Below are 22,904 nucleotides of genomic sequence, written 5' to 3'. Positions count from 1 at the left end.
TAAATTGTGTATTTTGAGGATAGAATGTACAAGTTTGTACCTATACCACAGCAGTGGTTCCCAAACTGGGGGGCGTGCCCCATAAGTTGGTGCCGTGCAACTGTGTGGGGGCACACAAACACACCGGAAAAACCATACAAAATGATAACAAATACAGTTGCAAACAAGTTGTAAAGATAGGGCATAATATCATACGGCTGCACCAAAGAATTAAAATAAAAGGACTCGGATATGTTTTATATAGTGAACGAAATAAGAATCTGAGCTTTTCAAAGCATTGTCGACGTTGCCAATATAACAGAGCTCCTCGAAATGAAAGTGGAACAAAAGAAGAGAGTCCCAATTCCCACCTCATACACACATCCATTGGCAGAACTCACTGAAGTTGCTTTCAACTGGATAAAATCCATGTGCATAAATTACATGACAGGAAACAACGCGGAGACTGAACTGGTTATTCAACCACTACATTCAGCTTGACGGGGGTGTATTCTGCAACCACAGGGATGCTGTCACCGGGGCAACCATCGCCGCGAACAGGGGAAGTGAAACAGAGTGTTCTGTGCTCCTGTGTTGCAGCTGGATATCGTGACGGTCCCTGAAACACAACTGTAACCGCCGGGAGCGGGAATATAAGAAGCTCCGATGCTACCATAGCCCGCGAGAATTCATGTATTTTCATTAACATGGAGACACCAACTATGTTTTTTATGGAACCTGGTAACCACCCGCCTACAGTTGCATCTTTGACCTCCATTTGCACAGCCATCAAAAGAGGTGGCGTTCAGACATTATTTTTAATGTGGGGGTGAAAACACGTATGAGGGCTTATCATCCTGTGGCAATGGCTCAGAGATAAAGAAACAATAGGCCCATAAACAATTGATCAATCCGTCATAATCAAGTGATGATATCGGTTGACGGTGGCGCCCTGGCTGCTCCATGTCCCATGTCAAAGTGTCCCTGAGCAAAACACCTAACCCCTAATTGCCCCCTGGGCAAAAGTGTAAAAAGACAAGGGTTAAAAATGCAATGTAAGTCGCTTTGGATAAAAGCGTCAGCTAAATGTAATGTAATAACTGAGGGACTGCGACAAATAGTTGACAAACAGAAACAAAACAGTTTAAATGTACTCCTCAAAGTATTATTATATTGTCGCTATGGAATTCATCAGCGGGGTCATAGTGATAACTAAAATATTGAATCCTTAGTAATATTTTATTCAGACCGGAGGCTCTTCTCTGATGTCAGAGGCCCGTAGGGCTCAGTGAGGGTCGGCAGGCTCTCCCCCCAACTGAGCGTCTTACATAAATAAATACTTCCATCTTTTGTGTAGCATGCCATCACTGCTCCAGAGCTTCAGACAGGTTAATGTGAGAGATACTTGGACAATTACAGAAAGATTCCACCATTTCCCCACCTTGAGGTGTGAAAATTAAAGACAGGAATAAACGCTGGCTGTAGCAAAAATAATCAGTAATAAAACAAAACACGACAGATGGAATGCTCACACACATTGATTTATGGCAAACAGGATTATTGGCCTCAAGTGAGAGGTAGCGTTAATCAAATGTAACTGTGCTGTGAGCATGTATGACAAGGCTGTGGAACTTATAATGCAGAGAGAATGACACTTAGTAGAAGGAGGGTGGGACATTAATAGTGCGGAAATTAAATGAAAGTTATCAACTCATAAATGCACTCACAGAGACACTGAACAACATGCAAACTGCTGTCAAAGTGATACAGGTGCAACCGTACCTTTGGTAGTCCAAAGAAACACGCGTGTCACACAGATAGTGTTAGATGTTGATTACACTCCATTCCAGAAATGTGGGCAAGTTGGCAGAAAAGGAATAATGATGTCACTCTGCTGCTTGAAACGCCCAGGTGCCAGGAAATACACTGATAGAAGGCAGCCTGTTGGGTATCCTTTATCGGCCGGTTGGTATCCGGCTGCCTGGCACACCGCCTCGGTTATGCTTCGCTCCTTGTTAGACATCTGGCAGTGTTTAGGCTGCCTGGCTGTGCTACCTACTCCCGAGGCTTTAACATGCTGTCCTGGTAGCTGTTAAACTGAGTATATTGTTCAGAAACCTGTAGTTACTCAGCTTGTTTGCTGATTAGCTGAAGGGAAAGGCCGCTGTGGTGCAGTGTGTTCATCAGCAGCGTGTTGGCTCACGGTGATGTGTATAATTAACTTCATAATCAGCATGCATGGCCAGGACTTCATTTATTACTCAAGCAGTGTTTTACAAAAAACTAGTTAACTAATAACTGAACTAATATATGGGTTTAGTATTCAGGCCTGAAAACGGGTCAAGGGTCAAAAAGGTGAGAAGGATATTACCCCTCTAGGGCAGGGGTTTTCAACTGGTTTTGTCCCAGAGATTTCTTCGAGTCCGACCATTTTACCGACTCGGTTCTTTGAATGTCGTTCAGTAAAATGAACGAATCTTTCTTCGAGTCATTCGTTGACGGGGGGGGGTAGCGGTAGCGTTAGCTAATCATTTTCCACCGGAGCTTTAGCTAGCTGGCCAACGTCGCGTTCTCTCCTGCTGCGTTAAATGACTCAATTCATCAAGCTGTAGCTAACGTTAGCTAAGTCTATGTCAACAAAGCTCCTGGGTAACTTAACTTAGATATACCAAAAAATCTTAAAACCATCACTCACCCTGTTTGCAATTCACTGAATCTCGCGCTCCTTCTGACACGCGCACCTGTTTGCAGTTCACTGAATATGAATACCCCCCCCAATAAAAAAACTCATCGAATCTACACAATTCACGTAGGTCACCTATTTTGGTTTCAAAACGGCGAATTTCGCCGAAAGGTGAGGGATTTTCATGCCTGAGTATTTTAAAGCGGGATTCGCCACATTCGCCCATCATTTCCGTTTTTTTGTTTCTGCCACTTTGGAAACAACATTTACACAGATTCTGTACCTTCAATGCCAACCCAATCTCACAGCAAAACGTGTAATAGCTACGTTGTGAAACGTGGTATTCTCACTCTTTCTCCCCAAAATCGTGACAATACTACGTTTTATTCTGGCCCATTCATTTACATTGCCTTGCAGCTACGTCACTAGAAACTAATAAACGGAAGGTCTTCTACATTTTCTGATAGAAGATTATGAAAATATAACGGATACTTGCTAGAAATGCCATTGAAATGCATACAAATGCTGATGCTTTCTTAAAATATTGTGTTTTTCACAGACAATAGATCGACAGTCCTCCATTTTCTTTTTTTAGCTGAGGGAAAGTTGATAGTCACGTGACCTAGTTGCAAACGGAACGTGGTATTCTCACGCTTTCTCCCCAAAAGCGTGAGAATAACACGTTCCACAGCGTAGCTATTACACGTTTTGCTGTGAGACTGGGTTGTCAATGCTGAGAGCAAACTGGGGGCTACAGGGACTGACTATGGCTTATGGAGGTACAAATGATTGAGGTTGGGGTCGGGCTAGCTGGGGTAGCATGCTCATTTCCGTAGAAATACATGGCAGTCTTTGACCCAGCGAAGCCTTAACCACATCACATTTGTTTGATGATGAATCCTGGCCTGGACATATTGCACCTTCATTGTACCATCAAAATATTATTACAATGATTATTGAATCATTGCGAAGAACATGTACGCCCGTACCCACAGAGCCCGACCTGAGAGCTTCTGCAAGCAGAGAACAACACCACATCAGCAAGGCAAGAAGCATGCAGCCAAGCAACAATTAAGACTAAGCACCAACGCACACACACACAGAGGCGGGCAGAAGCTGCGCGGCGCCTCTTCTCTACTGCTTCGTCGCTGGGTCCCGCATGACTGGCTGGACATGGTCATGTGACAGCTCCGGGGCGCTCGCTGGGTCAGCCGGTCTAGCATGAACAGAACTGGGGAGCCGCCTTGCGCTGCCGCGGCTACGTGCACATACGCAGAACGCAATTGACTTGTGCTCTTTCAACACACACCACACACACACACTGACACAAGCCAGTTGCAGAAGCAACCATGCAGTCAGACTCACGTTTTCACTCGGTGGCCGAAATGGACCTCTGTACTGTAAAAAAGGACACATCTCCCTTTATTTAGTTTATCTGAGCAACCTGTTTGCACTAAATCTGATTGGCATCCTGGATATATCCTTTAAAATGTAGACATTTCTGTCTTCCTCCTTGTGTTTTCCCAAAAACAAGACTATTTCTTCAGATGTTGCAGTTAGTTAGAGCGGTGGCCGAAATGGACCTCTGTACTGTTAGAAAGGACACATCTCCCTTCATACACAGATGTAGACAAAACACTACTCTGTCTCCGCTTGTCTTCCCGTGGTCACACTCACGGGCATGTTTCAGATTGTGTAGGACGTCTAAAACCCATCACCAGTTTGGATCACCTTGGAGCCTCTTAGGGGACCAGAGAGATGAAATGAAGAGAAGGTAGGGGGTGTGGCTAAGATCACATGGCCCATCCAGGTAGATGAAGGAGCCTATTGAGGCCAAGGCAGCAACAACAGTTGCAGTCAGCGCAGCTCTTCAATCGTTTTGTGTCTCATTGTTGACATCTGCCACAGTGTTGAACGCACCGCACATGGATGGACAACACGGTTACACATTTTTAAATGTGTGATCCGGATGAAAACAAAAGGATCCTCTCCTTTAAAGTGAGCTGATCATTTTCTTAAGTCCCCAAATAAAACACATTGTTACATAATTAGACACACAGTGGTTTTGCTGATACACCCTTAGTTGACACTTTGCTAAGTTCCCCTCAACCCCCTAAAACAGACTGGAAAATCACAACGTAGCATCGGCCATTTGTGACCGGGGTCACCGAATGATCTGGCTATGCTCCACAGTCTTAAGATTTCCTTTTTTGCAACAATGAATAAAGACCAACACAACTTTACAGGAACAGTGCTGTGCCTTAATTTTATTGTCTTTTGTCTCGATATGTGTGGTTCACTTTTACACTTTGAACTGCAGTTTATCTGAGCAACCTGTTTGCACTAAATCTGATTGGCATCCTGGATATATCCTTTAAAATGTAGACATTTCTGTCTTCCTCCTTGTGTTTTCCCAAAAACAAGACTATTTCTTCAGAGGTTGCAGTTAGTTAGAGTGTGGGCTCCATTCTAGTTAGCTGTTAGCTGTAATTATCCTTTTTTAAACCAATATTGCTGTTTAACTGACATTAAGTACGCTACTCAGTTTAACTTAGTCTATTAACACGGGTATCGTGCATAAAGCTGCCTTAAGGGAAACTGAGATATAAAGATTGCAAGATTTCTGGGTTTGTGTATTTTATACACCAAGCAGTCGGGGGTATTTATGTTTAATTGCCTTTTACTTTTCCTAGCCCCATATCTTAAAAGGCAAAAAGAAAAATCTACAACCCAAAAATATCAACCAACTCCGATTGTCATGCAGAATATTCCTGTGGCTGTCCAAACCGTCACGAACAAAAAAACACAGTTTTGCAAACTCACAGACTCATCTTCTATAAAAGTGGACACTCTGGGGGCCTTCATGCAATCCCCCAATGGATTGGAAGTTATGTTGTGTTATGTGTTGGACATTAGATGATAAATGTATATACTATATGCCATATTATGCTTACTTGAAGAAGCTTTAAGCCAAAGGTATAATCATCACATGTATTGTGCTATTGATGGGGTTAGGAACTAGTTAGGAGAGCGAGGGATTTGAGATTTGATCATAAAGAAGACGCAGAAGGAAGATGGACAACAGGAAGCAGATTTTTTGTCTTTTCATTTTCCTTTGAACCTCAATTGGAGAAAGGGAGACAATCCGTGCATTACTTGTAAAACACGGATTTAGGAAAGAAATGTGATCAAAAGAAAAGGATGTTGGCTCTGCTCCCTCATAGCTTTCGCTCTTACTCCATTATCATTTACCTATGTGACAAAGGCTACAGCACATCCGTTTTGAATTTCAATAGCTCCACCCCGCTGCTAAAATGGTTCTTGTAATCTACAACGCAGCACAGAGGCACCGTGCTCATCACAGAAATGTCACGCACGTGGATGTATAAAATGAGAGCAGCAAAGGTCCATTGATTGTTTCTCTTATCCAATGTTCTGATGTGTTGCTCTGCTGGAAACGCTGCACCGTGGGCCATATGCTCATCTAATTAACCTAAACGAAACGTAACACTGTATGTAGATGTATTCCTTTGTCCTTGTAGTTAGAAGGAAGATGATCAAGCACTGCAGCTCGGTGACTGCAAAGCAGCGGGCCAATAAAATACCGACAAGCTTAACTACGGTTCAGGATGAACGATTCCACCAATTTTTCTTCAGAACAAAGTGATGTCAGCCTTGATTATACAAATTTTTTGTTCAATTTATTGGCTGCAATAGCAGACGGCGATAAAATCCACCTTTAATGGCGATCAGAGCTTTCCCTTTGAGGTCAAACACACACTTTCTAGGAATAAACCACAAAAACTCTCAAATACATCACTGTACATTAAGGATGACATTTTAAGGCAGCACTTTAAACAATTAAGGATTATGGTTTTGCTAAGCTGATTACTTTCCAATCTTTTTTGTACACACTGCATCTCATATAATATTTCACACACACACACACTATTCATCTGGGAACTCCGAGGCCTTTAGCTCATGTGGAGCATGAGGGGGGACAGAAACTATTACATAATCTGCCTAAATCCATTTTTCACACACACACACACACACACACACACACACAAACAGAAAGAGCAGGACGTAGTCCGGACATCCATTCGTTCAAACAAAAGCGCCACCCGGCACAGCCGAGACATACAAACCTGGTAAGTAGAGAACAACTCCCACAGGAGTACAGACAGACTTACAGAAGAAAAGCTACCGAACAGCAAACACACACACACACACACACACACACACGCCAGCTTCGATCCAATCTCTCTCGCTGCTTTCCTCACAGCCAACCTGCCTCTGCTGAGGCCTCTCTTCATACGTGACAGCAACGATGACGGCTCGCTGTTTGAGTACCATAAGGACATTGGCCGGATGTTGCTGAGGTCTTGTTTGTGTCTCTGATGGTTTCAAATAGTTTGTCCGTTTCAGACCTCCACATGTTTAGCACAGTCGTTTGGGGAGTGGCCCTACAGATTAGACGAGGATGCTTGCGGGTACCCTTCTAGAGGCAGTTCACCACGGGCTGGGCTGCCTCCGGTGGACGTGGTAGTTATGATGCTGGTGAAGGAGAGGAGGTTCATAGTTCCCGGATGGTTCAGACAGACACAGTACTTTCTGAAAAGACACTGCTGCTGGTGTTCCGTGTCAAATAGAGTGTTTAGAGAGAGTTTAAGTTGTAAGTAACATGAAGCGTATGTTAAGTTTTGTAACCTTGGGACCAAACCAGGATATTTTTCCTTCATCTAGCCAAGCAGCTTTGTTTAAATTCACACTAACCCTCCACATAAAAAAAATGTTGGTAATGACAATGTGATGAATTTGTTCAGGGGACATTAGAAGTACAACACTGACAGGTTCCCACGTTCCTACGATTAAACCGCCTGTCGACATGACAGAACAACAGAGAACAGGTGTGTGAGAGGGGAATGAAGAGCGCTTGTTGAAGTGTTGATGAATCTACAGCCTTAACAGAATGTTAATAAATACCAGGAAAGATATGAGGTACACATTTGGATGTAGCAATTTTGCAGCAGTTTACCAACAAATCTGTCGGGGGAACCTGGCATTGCAGACAGAAATTAGTCACAGAGCAGCAGGCAAAGATTTGGATATACTAAAAATATTTTAAAGAATCCAGCTAATGTAAATTGACGAGCAAAGTGTAAACACGGTGCAATTAAAGCAGCAGGCAAGAGGTGCTAGACAGAGGCTGAGAAGTGTGAGTCGCTGTAGCGGTGGAGAGATGTTTAATGAACAGGCTGTGTAGAAAAGCAAAGCATTATAAGAGAGGAGTTTGGAGAAAATGAAGCAGCGTTTGAAGCAAGAGGAAGAGCCCAGTGCATTGTGGGTCCTGGGCCGATCACTCCTGTGTATCCATGGAAACTCAATTTTACAGCACATGTGTCAAAAGACACAGGTACAAAGTACTATTCAGACCAAAGTTTCATTAGTGGATAGTCACTGGAACGAGGCCAAGCGAAAGTGAAGCCACAAATATATCCAGGCTGCATTATTGATTTTTCAGACTATTGTTTGCTGCTGCACACTTGCATTATAGATAGTGTTTTCTCTGTAGTTGTAGTGTTAGAGTTTATAAAACAAACAAAAAAAGATTTACTTGTTTTGTGTGTTTTATAATTCAAGAGGTTGTACGTGCATAATCTTTATTTGCATAGCAACAAAAGTATAAAAAGACATGAATCAATGTCTTTACAATGTTACTGTAATAAAAGCATCATAGACGTGCCGTGGAAAAGAGTGAGTCCGGATTTACAAAGTGCACAAACCTATGAGCTGCAACATCCAGGTCTGACTCACGCAGCCCGGGGACGATTCTCAATACCTCTCACAGGTCAACGGGCACCGCCGAAATAAATCTCAGTGGCTTTTAGAAGAGCTCTGCATCCACACAACATCAAAACGTGGTGCGCTTTGCTTTATTTTTAGATTGCAATGTTCAACCATTGTAAAGGTCAAATGGAGAGTCTGTTGGATTAAGTGATGTCTGCTTTTGGAGCAGGGATCTGTCACTGAGGGGATTCAATCTCGCTTTATTGAATCCAGACGGCAATATGAAAGACGCGCACTAATGAAATAGTTTATGAGCCTTAGATTCATCTCATTAATGGCAGCTACTTTAATTTCATTTTATAAAACAAAGATTCAAATTTGCATTAAGATTAAGTGTAGTGAATTTAATTTAAATTGATTATTGTTATTGACATGTGATGCGACTTCATTTAAAATGGCAGAATATTTGAATACAAGAGAACTGACTTAATTATTTATTTTTCATCTATGTAAAAGTTGCAATACCTTAACACAAACATATTTCATTACATTTAGTATTATTTTTCTATTGAGTATTTTTATTTATTATTATTATTATTATTTATTATTGTTGGGTGTATTTTTTACACCCAACATGCTATAATGATGTTTTTTATACCACTACATAGCTGCCTAATGCTGGTGGAAATGAGCTTGACTCAATCATAGAGACGAAGGGATTGATAGTGTGAGTAAACATATCTTTGAGCCAAAAGGCTAAACAATGTGCTCCGCTGATAATTTGATAATTCTTAAATTGTTAAATGCTGCAGCTTGAAGAACGACTCAATGGTTGCCTTCTAAGTCTTACATTAACGGATTAGCATCACGCTGGGTCCTTCGACGAAAAGACAAAGGAAATCTCGCAATGGACTTTTGACAATTGCAGAAAATAACTTATGTTGCTTACACGTTTCATCATAAAAGATCTTCACACCTTTTATGATCTTTTAAGCGTTGATCCAATTGTCAATAGTAAAAAACGAACGTTGGCCGTGATGACGACTCATTGAGCCACTTTTTAGCAGTCTAATTTTTATAAATGTAAACCCTCAGAAGTCATCAGAGTAATTTACTGGAGAGTTAAATATTGTATAAATAAATACTATCTTAAGTTAGCCACAGACCACAACCCGTTGACTTTGAGAGGAGGGAACCAGCAGCGCAAAAATCATTTTAGTTGAAGGGCTCATTCGTGCAGCCGATGAGCCGAAAGCAGACGCACAAGGGGATTTGTTAGCCTCCCCTTCCCACCTGTGTGTTTTTTTATTTTTTTTTTATTTAATTTGTCTTAATTTATCTAGGGGCTTTTCCTTTTGTTATTGCCAGTGTAGACGCACTTCAGGGATTTAGTTGCTGTTTAAATGCAGAGAAAGGGAAGTTCAGCGCTCTAATTTCCTGTTCACTAAAGTGTGCCCTCAAAAGAGAACACACTCGTGTTGTCACACAAGCGATCTCTCACGCACTCGCCCTCTCACTCAAACAAACAACTTTATGCAAAAGCATGATCAAAGTGGATTGTTGAGCCACTTTTACGATTTTTAAACACGCGTGTGTTTGTGTGTGAGAGCCTGTGTTCATGGCTGTGTGTGAAGCAGCATTTATTTCCCCAGTAAAACATATGCCAAAAACTGCTGCAGGATGCGCCACGTGACTATGCACCAGCCAATGCGTGAGCTGGGTGAATTTGATTGGCGCCTGATGTGTGTTTTGCCCTTACAGTGTCCCCTGTGGTGTGTGTGTGTGTGTGTGTGTTTCATAAGACACATATGGTGCAGGTGCATAGGGCCATTTCAGATATTAATCTGATTAAGCGCAGTCGTCCTCCTCCTGAACCCGGCTCACATGCCGCATGGGTTGCTGCCTCTGATGCTGTCGAGATGTTGATGAAAAGGAAGCCTGTGCAGCTTTTTAAACTACAGCAAAGAGAATGACGTCTCCACTAATTAGTCTCTGTTATATAAACCGTCTGAAGCATTAAAACCACCCTCAGAGCAACATCTACACCGTCAGTTTAGAAGACCGAAAAAAGGGATTTTGCCGCCAAACTCAGCAATTTGGCGACTCAAAAAGTCACTAAACCGAGATACTGTTTTCACATTTCATTCTAAGGCTCTGCATGCTTAAACTCAGGCCCCCTCGTTTCGTAACGCATCTGCCAAAAAAACAACCTCTGATCTTGGCAGTTTCTGAAGCCATCTGACACCAGCGAGTACATCTCCTCCTCACAAGCCCCAGAATCTCATCTGGGTTGTTGAGGCAAGCGTACGGCTTCCTAACACCAAAAACTAGGTCTTGAACAGCGTGTCTGATTATGCGCAGTTATGCATATTTTATGTCGATTTTTTTATTTTCTTCTTGGGGATGCTAAACAGACAGCGAGTGCGTGCGGTCAGAGCAGCGCAGGTTGACTTGGATTTACCCAGAGGGAATAATTAGCTACCGTGGTCAAACGCCAATGTTCCCTTTTGCACGCCACTTCGCTCCACCAGACAGACCTTATTGGGAAGAATAAGCTGCCATGTGGAAAATGCATTCACATCATTGATGCTGATTGTGGGACTTTAGATTTTTATTAAGCAACGCATGAGATGGCTTGAATTGCATAATCCTTCATTTTTTAACCCTAACCCTGCCCTACTCTAACCCTGCCACTGCCATGAAGCACAATCTCATTTTTTGGGGGTGTTTATTTACCACCCAAAGGTGCCGTGGACTGAATCCCCAAGGTTTGGAAGCTTCCATTTATGTTGTGATGCTCCCATCACTGAAGAGAATATTCCAAGCGTCGCTATGCTGCCGCTTTTATCTAAAGCAACTTTGAATAAGTGCATTCAATGAAGAGAGCACAAAAAGAATCAAAACAGTGGAATTACTTCGAGAGGCCAAACTAAAAAGTGCTAGAAGTAAGTGGCATCATAAGTTCTAATAAAGTGCTACTTTGTCCAGGTGTAGTTGGTAGAGGTGTGTTTCTAGCTGTGTAGGCTCTCTGCTGTCCTGATGTCGTGGGAGTGCTCATTGCAGCATTTAGGAGCCAGGGATGCTGTTGATTGTTTAGCTCTCTGTGAGGGAGCAACAGGCCCGTCGGAAGATGAAGAGCAAAGTGAGGTTTGACCTGGTCCTGGATGGAGTTTGGACCTGATCTGTTGGCCGCACAAGTACCAATGTTTTGAAACAGATGCAGGAAGCCACTGGTAACCAGGGAAGGGAGCGGAGTAGTGTGGGGGAATTCAGGTAAAAGACCAGTCGCCCTGCTGCATTGTGGGTGAGCTGCAGAGGTTGGATGGCGCAAACATGAGGTCGGGTGACGAAATGTGGTGTTGCGGTTTTGTGCGGTTTTGTAGCAAAGAAGAAAGCGAGGTAATTGTGCCGTCTAAATTCTCAGGAAATCTGACTGATATTTAGAGGGAATTTCATTTGAAGATTGTGGCTGAGTATTTTTTGGTGGAGATTTTGCATCAAACTTACATCACCCACAACAAACTGGAGGACAGCAGGCAACCTTCCAGTTACAAGTGTCTCTGGCTTTTAAGCTCTGTTACACAAAAACGCACCTGCAGCGTTGTCAGTGGAGAATAATGGAACTTTTTCAAGAGACAACTGGTGCTTCTCGGCCAGACGCGTCCGCTGATGCTCCTGTAGACATGTTGATGTTGGTAACGGTTTCAATTGAAATGTTTAAACTCGCTGACTGAAGCATACTTTTGATGACGTCACATGAAAAGGGGTTTATTTGGCTTAAAACTGTTGTGTTCATTTTGCACTAAAAACCTCAATTCAATAAGAACACAATCAGTCCAACAAATTCTGCCAAAAAAAGACCCATATGATCTTTCCTATAAAGCCCCATTTGCCACCGTGTTTTAGGAAAACTGCTGAAGTGAATGAAACTTATTACAAACTAGCATTCCTCAAAGGCAGAAATTAGAATTACTGACTTGTGGTTTTATGCCCCATCCAACCAGACACCAGATGTCCAGATGAATTTTATCTTCTTAGCAGTTGTGAAATGACAAAAGGAATGTGTTTTGTGAGAATAGAGCGAGCTTGGCCTCTCACCACTGAAGTCTAATATGTTCATCTTTAAGTCTCGATTGATGTCATGGACAAATTTGATGAAATTCCCTTAAGGTGTTCCGTAGATGTCGCGTTAACAAAAACGGGATGGACAGACGGACGACCAGGAAACAAGAGGCCAGCAGGACGGATGGACGATGCAGCTGTCACCCACACAACTGTGACTTCAAGGCCACATGTCGGACACACAAGCGGAAAGACCCTTGGACGGACGGGTGCACTGCCACATGCAATGCAGCGAGTGAGTGATGGCGCGAGGGACGGAGGTGAGCAGCTGCAGCGCTACGTGGCAAGTTGAAGAAAGGGAGGCCAAGCGGCTATAAATCCTTCTCTCTCCCAGGCAAGCCTGAGGATTAAATTTTCATTCTGTCTCTGGTTCGCGCTCTTTCTAAAGAATAAACCCCTGACAGCCTGTTCGGAGGCCCATCGAGCACAGAAGACTCCCTCAACGAGCCTCGCTTCACAGAGAATTCACTCTTGTTGTTTGAAAAACAATTGTACGTGATTGAAATCTTTGTCTTTTGTTTTAAAGGAATAATTGCAGCAATTACAGCGCTCATGATGGTGCGAAAGCGACGAAAGCGCTGCTGCTGTTAAGCGAGGAAGTTGAGTCAGAGAGACCGCTTCTTCCAATCCCCGTTTTTTTATCTCGTGCTGTCAGTCTTTTCAACTATTTGTACTTCATACGTTGCCAATAAAACGGAAATGAAACTTGTTCTGAGCTCATCTCGACTTTGACAAGCCGGGCTCCTCCAGATCCCAGATTGACACTTCCTCTCTAGTCTATAGTTGTCGTTCCAACGGGACAGTGTGTACTTTCTATTGGGGTTGAGGGTGGGGCGTATAATTTGCTCACTGTACAGGACTTTGGTGTCACACCAAAACCTGTCTTTTTTATTTTATTCAAATCACACAACCACATCAACCCCCGAACAATTTCCTCAACAGGTTGTTCCTAGATTGATTTGCTGACCTTGAGGAGTTGCGGGAGCCACTTCCATTAGTTCCATTTCGGCTACAAAACCATAACTGACATTTCACATTTGGATCAGTATTGAAATTTAATCGATTCTTGCCTCTGTCAATCACAATTATATTTTTTGAGGTGCTGCCAAGAGAGCACATAAACAAAAAAATCAAAGCAAAAGAAAGGAAAATATTGTTTGCACAACTGGTTTTGGTAGTGGCTAAACACAAAAGTACATTTTAAAAATAACTGTTGTTGACATAATAATATTTTACCACAACTACATAACATACAAAATAATGCAAGCTGTTTGACTTTGAACTTTCAGGAGTGTAAACACTTCTCTCTTGTCATATTATTTGCATGCAGCGCTTTCAGTCATTGCGTATTGTGAATATAGACTTGGTGCTTATTCTCAGGGCTCATATAGTCATGAAAGCGCCAGACGCAAACCACCAAGGGGGGTTTTATCATTGGATAATTTGATCATTCACTCACATATTTTATTCTACTTTGTGTCCTGCAAGCTGTGTGTAAACCAGAAGTCAACGTTGGCTTATTTATCAAGTGTCTGTTGTACTGAAATAATTCGCAGTGATTGGAACCAAAACCAAACACCCTAAACGGAAAAGTTGTCGTGCCACCTAAACGACACGGGGACTCACTCGTGCTGCTGGAATGAGAAGGGCTTGAATGCAGTGGTGTAGTCTATATTTTTGTAGTGAGTATCCCGTGACTGCCAGCTGACGGGGGGGAGCGTCCATTAGTTAGGAAAATGCGTCCGTTAGTAAGCGAGGATTGCGTGACGTGACGGCCTTCAGACGGTGGGAATTTACGAACGACAGTTGGAACGTTCTCTCACAACGATGTTGTTACGTGATGACATTACATGTCACTTAGCTGACACTTTTATCCAAAACGACTTACAATAAGTGCATTCAACCATAGGGAAACAGTATCACCGCGCTTTTGTTGGTGGGTGTACGGAAATCCTTGACTTTTCCTAGTGGGTATGCGGCGTATACCTGCGTAACCACGTAGACTACACCACTGCTTGCATGGGAAAAAACGAAATGATATTTACTATATTCACTGCACCACTTTATTTGAGCCTCGGTATTCAGAGGAATGTGCACGGATACAAAAACTGTGACACCACCAAGGATCTGAAATTACTGCTCACAATGGTGTAAATTATTGAGGTGTTGTTGAGAAGCGAGTAGCGACTGAGTGAACGGTGAGACTATTTATAACATGTGCGAGGGAAAAAAACGGAGCATCCTGTTCCAGAGAACTTGTGAATGTTTCTATCATATCATTTGTGGTTTTGAGGCTTCTGCAATCTTTTGTTATCATTAGCTACCAGCTTAAGACTGGGTGTCTCTATGGGATATAACTGGTAGGTGAGAAATCATTTGTTTTTGTGCGTGTTTCGACCTTTCTCAGGAATATACATGTACAGGAGGGAAAAGGAGGTTCAATTGGTCAAAGCAGGTGATAATTAAAATGCTGCAACCTTCTCGCATTGCACAACACCTGAAGGGATCCCCACAGATGCTTCTGGTCCCCCCGCGGGAAGCCAAACACCTGCATACATCTGCACGTGCAACCCCCCCCCCACGGACGCCGCAAATTCCTAGCTGACGCGCTACGTCGGTATACACTTTACCGACACACTCGCATGAGCTCTGAACATGAAAAGCTTTTGTACGTCAATGTGCTCCTCACATGAAAATAATCAACCGATCTAAATCACACCGGGCCGAGGGAACACGCAGCCTCCTCACAGAGGTTAGAAAAACCCAAAGATGACTAATTAGGATTAGGAGAATCAATTAATGGGGGGTGCTGGAGGGACCTGGGAAATATTTACAATTCTCTCCACCGCTCTCCGGCTTAAGAGTCAATATTCCCCGCTCTCTAACACACACGTATGTTCCAGCAGAAGGAGCTGTTTGTGTTTCTCGCCACCATCATGTGCTCGATGGAGGGGTTAAAAGCTCGAGTGGCAGCACAGCTCAGATAATGGTCAGCGCGTTTGATCCAGTCACACACACAGCGGCAAAAGTGTGGGTCGCGTCTGCAACGGAGCTGCGTCAAGAGATATAGTTTGGCCGCTGTAATGAAGCTGCTTCTCCCCGTTTCTGCCTGGTAACAGCGAGAGGAGTGACGCCTCGCTGGCAGCGAGGAAGGGCCTCTCGTCGTTAACGACTAATGTGCAAAGCCAAAGTCAACACTACCATTGACGGGGGTTATTTCAACCAGTCACAGTGTCGGATTGTTCTCGTGCTTCTGGTTTTAAAAACAGTGTGGTATGTAGACGCCTCTACCGGATCTCTATCCGATTTGTTTTCTTTCCTTTTTGTCATTGCATGTGTGAAAAGCCGTGGCAGAGGATTATCAGAGCAGAGTGCCGCTGAGCAGAGCGGCGATGCAAAACCAATGCTTGTACCACCCCCCCATGTTGCCTCTCAGCCCACATGCAGGAGCTTCGGCCTTTGATCAATTCCAGCTAGTAAATCTTCCTCTTATATTTACAGCTCAGTGTTTCCCCTTTATACAGGGTGATGGGGGCACTGCCCCCCCCCGCCCAAGCGTCATTCCTGCCTCCTCAAGAAAGTCTACGATTGTCCACTCCTCGCTGCGGACGGCAGTTCAGGCAGACGCGTCCGCACGCACACACAGGTGAGCACAAAGAGGCGTGACGGCCCCCGTCGGCCGGTCCGTCGCCCCCCCCCCCATTAACTCGCTGCTACTCATCTGATCATTTGAGCTCTCCGCATTACAGAGGGCAAAGAAAACAATGGGATCATCCGTTGTGTCTGCTTCAGACTAAGCATTATTTCTTTACGTACCATGGTCACCGTATTAGACTGGGCAATTATATAGTGGAAAATTCTTGCCTCACATGGCGCAAAGACGCATGAGAAAACCTGACCAATCAAACGCTTGAACGTGCGCGCGGGACAATGACATCTGAAACACAGTGTGGGCACCGATTCACCAATAACCTCACTTCCACACCGCTGTTTTTTTAATATTCATTTTTATGCAGAAATTATTAATTTTTATAACATGGTAGCTTTTCTTATGTTTGCTTGTGAGTGGTTCTTCTTTGTTATTAACACTTTGGGTCAAATTGAAAAAAGGAAAACATTCAATTTGGCCATATTTTGGACTCAAAGTGCTCCTCTTTTCTTGTAAAGCGTCCGGTGTTGTTTGTAACAATGGTTAAAACCGCCGGGTCCAACCATTCTAAGGTCGCAACTTGATGGCTGTCAGTTGTCCATCCTTCAAAGACAACTTTTGCGTCAAATAAATGTTTTTAGCCAGCAGTGACACAAATGTAGCTCGCTTGCCAACTTCTGGTAATTTACCTTGTGACTGCCATTGGTAAACAGTGCTGACTTGACGGAACACGTCAAAAAATCAGAGACACTGTTTGACGTGCACTAACACCACGTGGTCAATCGATCAACAAGGCTGACAATGGGTGATAAGCATTGGGAGAAGTGCTGCAGAAGGGTAGAAGGAAGTTTTTTTCATGGGATCTGTTGGCAATAAGAGAATGTTAACGGCAGTTTTAACCTTTTGGTGAGCCAGTTAATTACCACTTTGTTAGTGTAAACTATCCCAATACTTTCCACACTCCATTTCATTTAAAACGTAACCAGTAATTACCAAAAAGAGCTGGTTTTAAGCAAACGCAGCAACATGTCGCCCTGTGCAACACTGTGACTCTCAAAATTCCCACACAGCACTCGGGATTTCAATCCATCAGGAAAAATTAAAAAATAGAAACTGTCACCAGCCTTATTCTTTCACAATTGAATGAATTTCATTGTCCGGCTGAGGCAGGAAAATGCAACAGCTTGATTCTATCTACTAAAGCCAAGTGCCGAAGCAGACACTAAAAACAAGAATGCTTGCTGACATGCGTCAAGACTGATCCCCAACCCCTATTTTAAAAGAGTCTCTAACAAAGCCCCTTTATCTGACAATGAGGCGTAAACCTGATTACAACCTGGTGACTTTTAGGTTGATTTTCTTCTTCCACTGGTCATGTGAACATCCTGCAATTGTGCTTACATTGTCACCTTGGTGACGTGGCCTTCTCGAAAAATCATCACAGGAGACGTTGAAACAAATTCAGCAAAAGGGAACTTTTGCGACTCCTGCAAACCTTCTGGATCAAATGTTGGACACTCAGTTTACATCGAGCGCCGAGGAGGATACGGCGGCTCGTTGTGTCACCCGTCCAGTCTGTCTGGGCTTGTCAATATCTGAGCAATTTAATAAAACCGTGCAAGGATGTGATGGATTTGATCCTTCCGGTAATCCAATGCAACCACAGATTTGGTGGGATATTGTGACACAATCTTGCTTACTAATCAGCTTTGAATCGAATCCAGTTTCCCTGGATCTGACTGCCGCCCCGCTCTCTTTCCTGCCGCCGTTCTCTCCCACGCGGCCAGGTATTACAGACGCTGACTTCTAACTAGATGTGAGAATTTTGCTAAACGTTTGATCACTGAGTGCAAGTTATCTGAACTCTGATCTCAAGCCAACTTCCTTTCGCTTTGGGGATGGAGAGGGCCCAGGCCCTGCTGCGCCTAATCAGTTCAATCGACTGCTGTCATTGATGACGGCGGATAAATGATGATCAGCACAGGATATTTTAGGGATCCTGAGTCCGGTCCAGCCATTTATTTCCCCGAGACACCGTCAAAGTGGTCTGCATGTTACAAAACCGGTGGAATCTTAAACTGACCTTTAATTGCATTTTTTTAAACATCATAGCAAAATGCAAAAAGAAGTCAGATGCAAAAGGAAGTCTGAGAAAATCTTCTCACTTAATTTATTCTCGAAGGAAACATTTCTGAACATGAGATTATGGTCTCAATCTCTAGTTTCAGGTCTACGTCACAAAGCTCATTTAGGAAATGATGGTCTCTTTGGAGTCAAATAGTTCATAAGCAGAGCATGCTTCAGGGCGGGGCCACCTTGTGATTGACATTTTGCTACCAGAGACAAGTCATAGATGTTTATTTTGGTTGTTCTAAATATGTGCATTTATCACAGAATAAACAGGAAGGAGAACCGGCCCACTCGTTGTTCCGCTTTGTTAAAGAACAGCAATCTACCATCTCGCAGTTTGCTCTTGTTCTTTTCTGAACAAATAAGTCTGTGGCTGCGGCCCAATCCTTTTAATCTCCCTTTATTCCCCAGAGCCTTTTGGACACCTCTGGTATACGTCTAAATTACTGCAAGAAATGGTGCCGTGCTACTGGTCGGACTAAGTGTTGCTAAAAGATGTCGAGTACGGGAAGAAGTGAAGGGGGTCACAAACACGTATGAAGTTCCATTAGAAGAAACCAAGTTGAAAAGTCAGCAAAGAGCCTTATCGCCGCTGGTGGCTCATTTAACACTTATTATCAGGCAACAGACTGGAAACTGGCACTCACTCAGATGTTATTTCAATCCCTGACTGACAAACGCGGACACACACTGTGAGAAAAAGTACTAGCTGCAGATCTGTTCCCATGGTAACACGGACCAATAGATCTCAGCGATTGACTAAGGATGAAGATCTCTAGACCCAGAACTAAAACAAATAAAAAACACCACCTACACACACACATCCTGTACGCGATGCTCACACACCGGCTAAGCGCCCTTACCCTCCAAAACATGTTTAGAAATGGACATGGAGAAAAAAACAATACAATAGAAATGTTTTCACTCTAACGGACCTCAAACCGCTGAATGCTTGAATAACAGAGAGGTCAAACCTCTAATCAGTTACCGATTAGAAAGATTACTTCTTCCGACTAGTTAGCCAGTCAATCACCTCCATAATTAGCAAATAATTGAAAACAGTAGAAAGTCAACCGAGCAGTTCAATAGGACGTGTGCAATGACGTCTCCCACAGGTCTGTCTACAACAGCAAATTATTTCTGGGTGTAAAAGAGCGATCCAAGTGCAAGCCAAGCGCTATATGAAACATCTAGATTGAATCAATATGTTTAAGAGGTGAGGAGAAGAAACCTTTGACCTGAACACTTGTCATTTGATTGCCCCAACAAATGTGATATAATATGCGAACATGACATGAAACATATTCACTAAAATAGGATGTTGACCATGTTGACCTCACACTGGAAACTTTGCCACAGTTCTCTGCACAATGTCCCAGAGTAAAAAAGTAAAACCTTCATTATTCCTGGAAAAAGACATTTGACCTTTTGGGGTTTTTCAAATGTCATCTTCAGTGCAGCCAGCGCCGACATTGAAATTCCATTCACATCCAGCCGTCAAGCCTGAGAAGCCAATAGCGCCAAACATCTGCAAATATGGAATCTGAACTTTAAATAATTTATATTGGAGGAAAAAATAAAAAAAATGAATATAGACTGGCTGTTTTCTTCATAGCAAGTTGAAATCCAGACCGAGGGGACAATATCTCCAAACCTTTGCAAATAAGTAAATAAAGATAAATAGAGATAATCATGTTTGTACAGTGCTGAGCTCGTCCAAAGTTGAACCAGCTCTAAATGAAATGATAAACAGAGATGTCTCTGTGTTTTTCTGGTTGAGGTTTATGCTCAAGATCAAGCACATTCCAGTCCTTTTAATAAAACCTGGACCACATTATTTTTTAAAGGCTAAATCCTATTTTCGAGTTAAATATTTACATTGCGTTTCGTTGTCTATATCATATTAAAATGATTAAAATGTCAACGAAAGTACAAAAATGCCCCGTCCTCTGCAGAGCTGCATTACGCCTGAAATCTGTAACCGTCTCTTGCTGCTATTTTTATGTTTTCCTCGGGTGGCCGTGAAGACACGGATATCGTAAATTATTGATTTATGGCTGCATGAAACGTCCCATATGGATTCGAGTTTGAGGTTGACGACCTCGGGGCTCACTGCTCCATGAATTAATGAAAAGTTCCCTGTTTTAATGCAAAGACACGGCGAGGAGCGCGCTCCGGTCAGCGGTGCGCTCCTCGCCGTGTCATCGGTCGGCGGCCCGCAACACCGATTATTCAAATACCAAATACGCGCGTTGAGTGCAGTCAGACCATCAATCACCAAGCACATCAAAACGACAGCCACATCTTACACACCGCAGCGCTCCACTAAACCGCGTGATTGACACCGATCGTCTCATTAACTCGCCCTTAACAAACCGTTTTATTCAAACGAATTCAAGCCAGATCGAAATGGACCGGGAGTTATTTCATTTTTCTTTTCTTTTAGAATAATAAGAAATAGAGAATCACTCCACAGGTTGGATGATGATAACACAATCGGTGTCTTACCGCGAGCGGCCAGAGAGCTCTGCAGCATCAGCATCAGCACCGCGCCGACGGTCCCCATCCGCCGGGCCGGCAGCCCGTCCGGCGCTCGCGTCCTCTTCCCGTTCCCGGGCGAACAGGCGGCCGCAGTCCCCGCAGCCGCCATCCGTGCCGCCGGAGGGGAAGAGCAGGGCTCCCCTCGGTTGTTCACCCCTGCGGCCCCGGGGCCGCTGCCGCTGCCGGAGAGGAGCGCATGTTTTGGAGCCATTGGTCAAACAATTAATCCGGAGCGGAGAACGTCTAACGGCGCTGCTGCGGTGAAAGGCATCCGAACAACGTGCGGACAAGCGGGGCTACGCTCTCCATGAGCCCGCTGCAGGCCTGCGGGGATTGACAAGCAAACAAAGAGATTTTTTTTGTTGTTTCTTTTTTTTTTATATGCTGTTTTTTACCGTCTCACTGTTTCGGTTTCGGTTTCTGTGCGCGCAGTTTGATGTCCCTGCTGCGACCGCAGAGCGCTCCTCATCCCCGCTGAGTCCTGCGTCAATACGCGGGTGCGAAGACAGAAAACCGCCTTATCCCGCCTTCAAAATAAGAGCGTTGAGTTGGTCTAGAAATGGATTTGGCATGGCGTGGATAGAGATGCACGTCACTGCTCACTCACAAGTCAAGTCTGTCCACTATAGGCCGCCAAAGCAGTAATTATGATATATATTTAAATAAGCTCAAAACGTGCCCCTTATATGTTTATAGAAGTATGAATAAATGACACCAACGGCTGTTGTTGCACTGCTGTGAGTGGGTTGAAGTAAGTAGACGACCTGTGTCTCTATTTCATAAATGTTAGAGGAGAGATGGGACCAAAGCATGCAGGATAAAAATGAAACATTTGTAACTATTACAATATTCCAATACAACTTTGCCACAACTTCACTTGTTTTCATGTAACAGTGCAGCTACAACCATGTGAGATCCGCCAATTGCGGAAAGGATGGATCCTACATTCAGACCGACTTGAGGGACTAAAAGCCAGAACATCTCACATCTTTAAATGTATTATCATTCCATAATACCACGTGTTAGGTCGGCCCAAACCTATTTTGTTGTTAAAGGCCGATGCACAAGGACGAGAGGATAGCAATTAAATGATGGAATTATTACAATATTCCAATACAACTTTGACACTACCTATTGGTAGTGAGTTTCATGATTTCATTAGTTTATTGCCTCCAAATAAACCCAATTTGTAAACCAAGACATGCATGTAAACTGCGATGAAACTGGAAAACTCTATAGTCCGAACCAGGTGTTTAAATGGAGAATAAGAACGAAGAAGTTTCGAGTGAACGAATGTCTGCACTCTAATTAAAAGCTCTTTAACAGATACCCAGTGGCAGACCTCATTTTACTGTATAGCATTAGCTACGTGGCTAAATTCTTAAAAGCTATGCCAGTACTCTGATACCCATTTGCCCGCTGAAGTACGACTCTTTCAAAGTTGTATTTTGTAACTGTCTTCAAGTAAATGTTTTTCTGAATGAGTAAACTATTCAGCTTCCGGTCGAGTTGCTGCGGGTAGCTTGACGTGAGCTTGTGGCGGGTAGAAACAGCTCTCGCTACCGGGTTATTTGGTGTAATTATGCTAAAACCACAGTGAACAGACGGGTCACAACGCTCCGGCTAGAAGAATAAAATAATTCACACAATTCACATTGGAGGGGACACGAGGGCAACGATTTCCACGGAGACCAGTTTATTGGTGCAAAATATCTGAGTAAATGAATTGCTTATTTTTTAAATATTGTTCAAAGCACTTTGAATTACCGTGCTGAGGCAAATATTAACTTTCAATTAAAGTATTTGACTGTGGATGAGAGTTTTAAATAATTACAACCCAATTATTTTCTTATACACTCACTTTCTGATGGCTCATGTTACATTTGCATATTTCCTATTAAAAACACACGTCTAAAAGGTGTATTAGACAGTTTCCACTCCATAGTGTCCGCTTACATATTGACAGGTCCTCTATCGCGCACGCGCACACACACACACACACACTAAAGT

General features: G+C 43.3%; 1 protein-coding gene across 4 annotated transcripts in view; it reads right to left on the bottom strand.

Moving 5' to 3' along the window:
• kiaa1549la (KIAA1549-like a) overlaps nucleotides 1–21,381 on the bottom strand; it is a 78,760-nt gene extending 57,379 nt beyond the window's left edge. For all 4 annotated transcript variants that reach the window (XM_040162872.2, XM_078082469.1, XM_078082470.1 and 1 more), the window contains exon 1: nucleotides 20,862–21,381. In XM_040162872.2, the coding sequence (XP_040018806.2) occupies nucleotides 20,862–21,105 (244 nt within the window). In that variant the 5' untranslated portion in view covers nucleotides 21,106–21,381. The remainder of the gene's footprint in view (nucleotides 1–20,861) is intronic.
• Nucleotides 21,382–22,904: the final 1,523 nt, after the last annotated feature.

Source organism: Gasterosteus aculeatus, chromosome X, assembly GCF_964276395.1.
Source record: "Gasterosteus aculeatus chromosome X, fGasAcu3.hap1.1, whole genome shotgun sequence".
NCBI classification, from domain to species: Eukaryota; Metazoa; Chordata; class Actinopteri; order Perciformes; family Gasterosteidae; genus Gasterosteus; species Gasterosteus aculeatus.
Note: the sequence above shows the minus strand (reverse complement) of the source record. Positions and strands in the feature narration are given on the sequence as shown.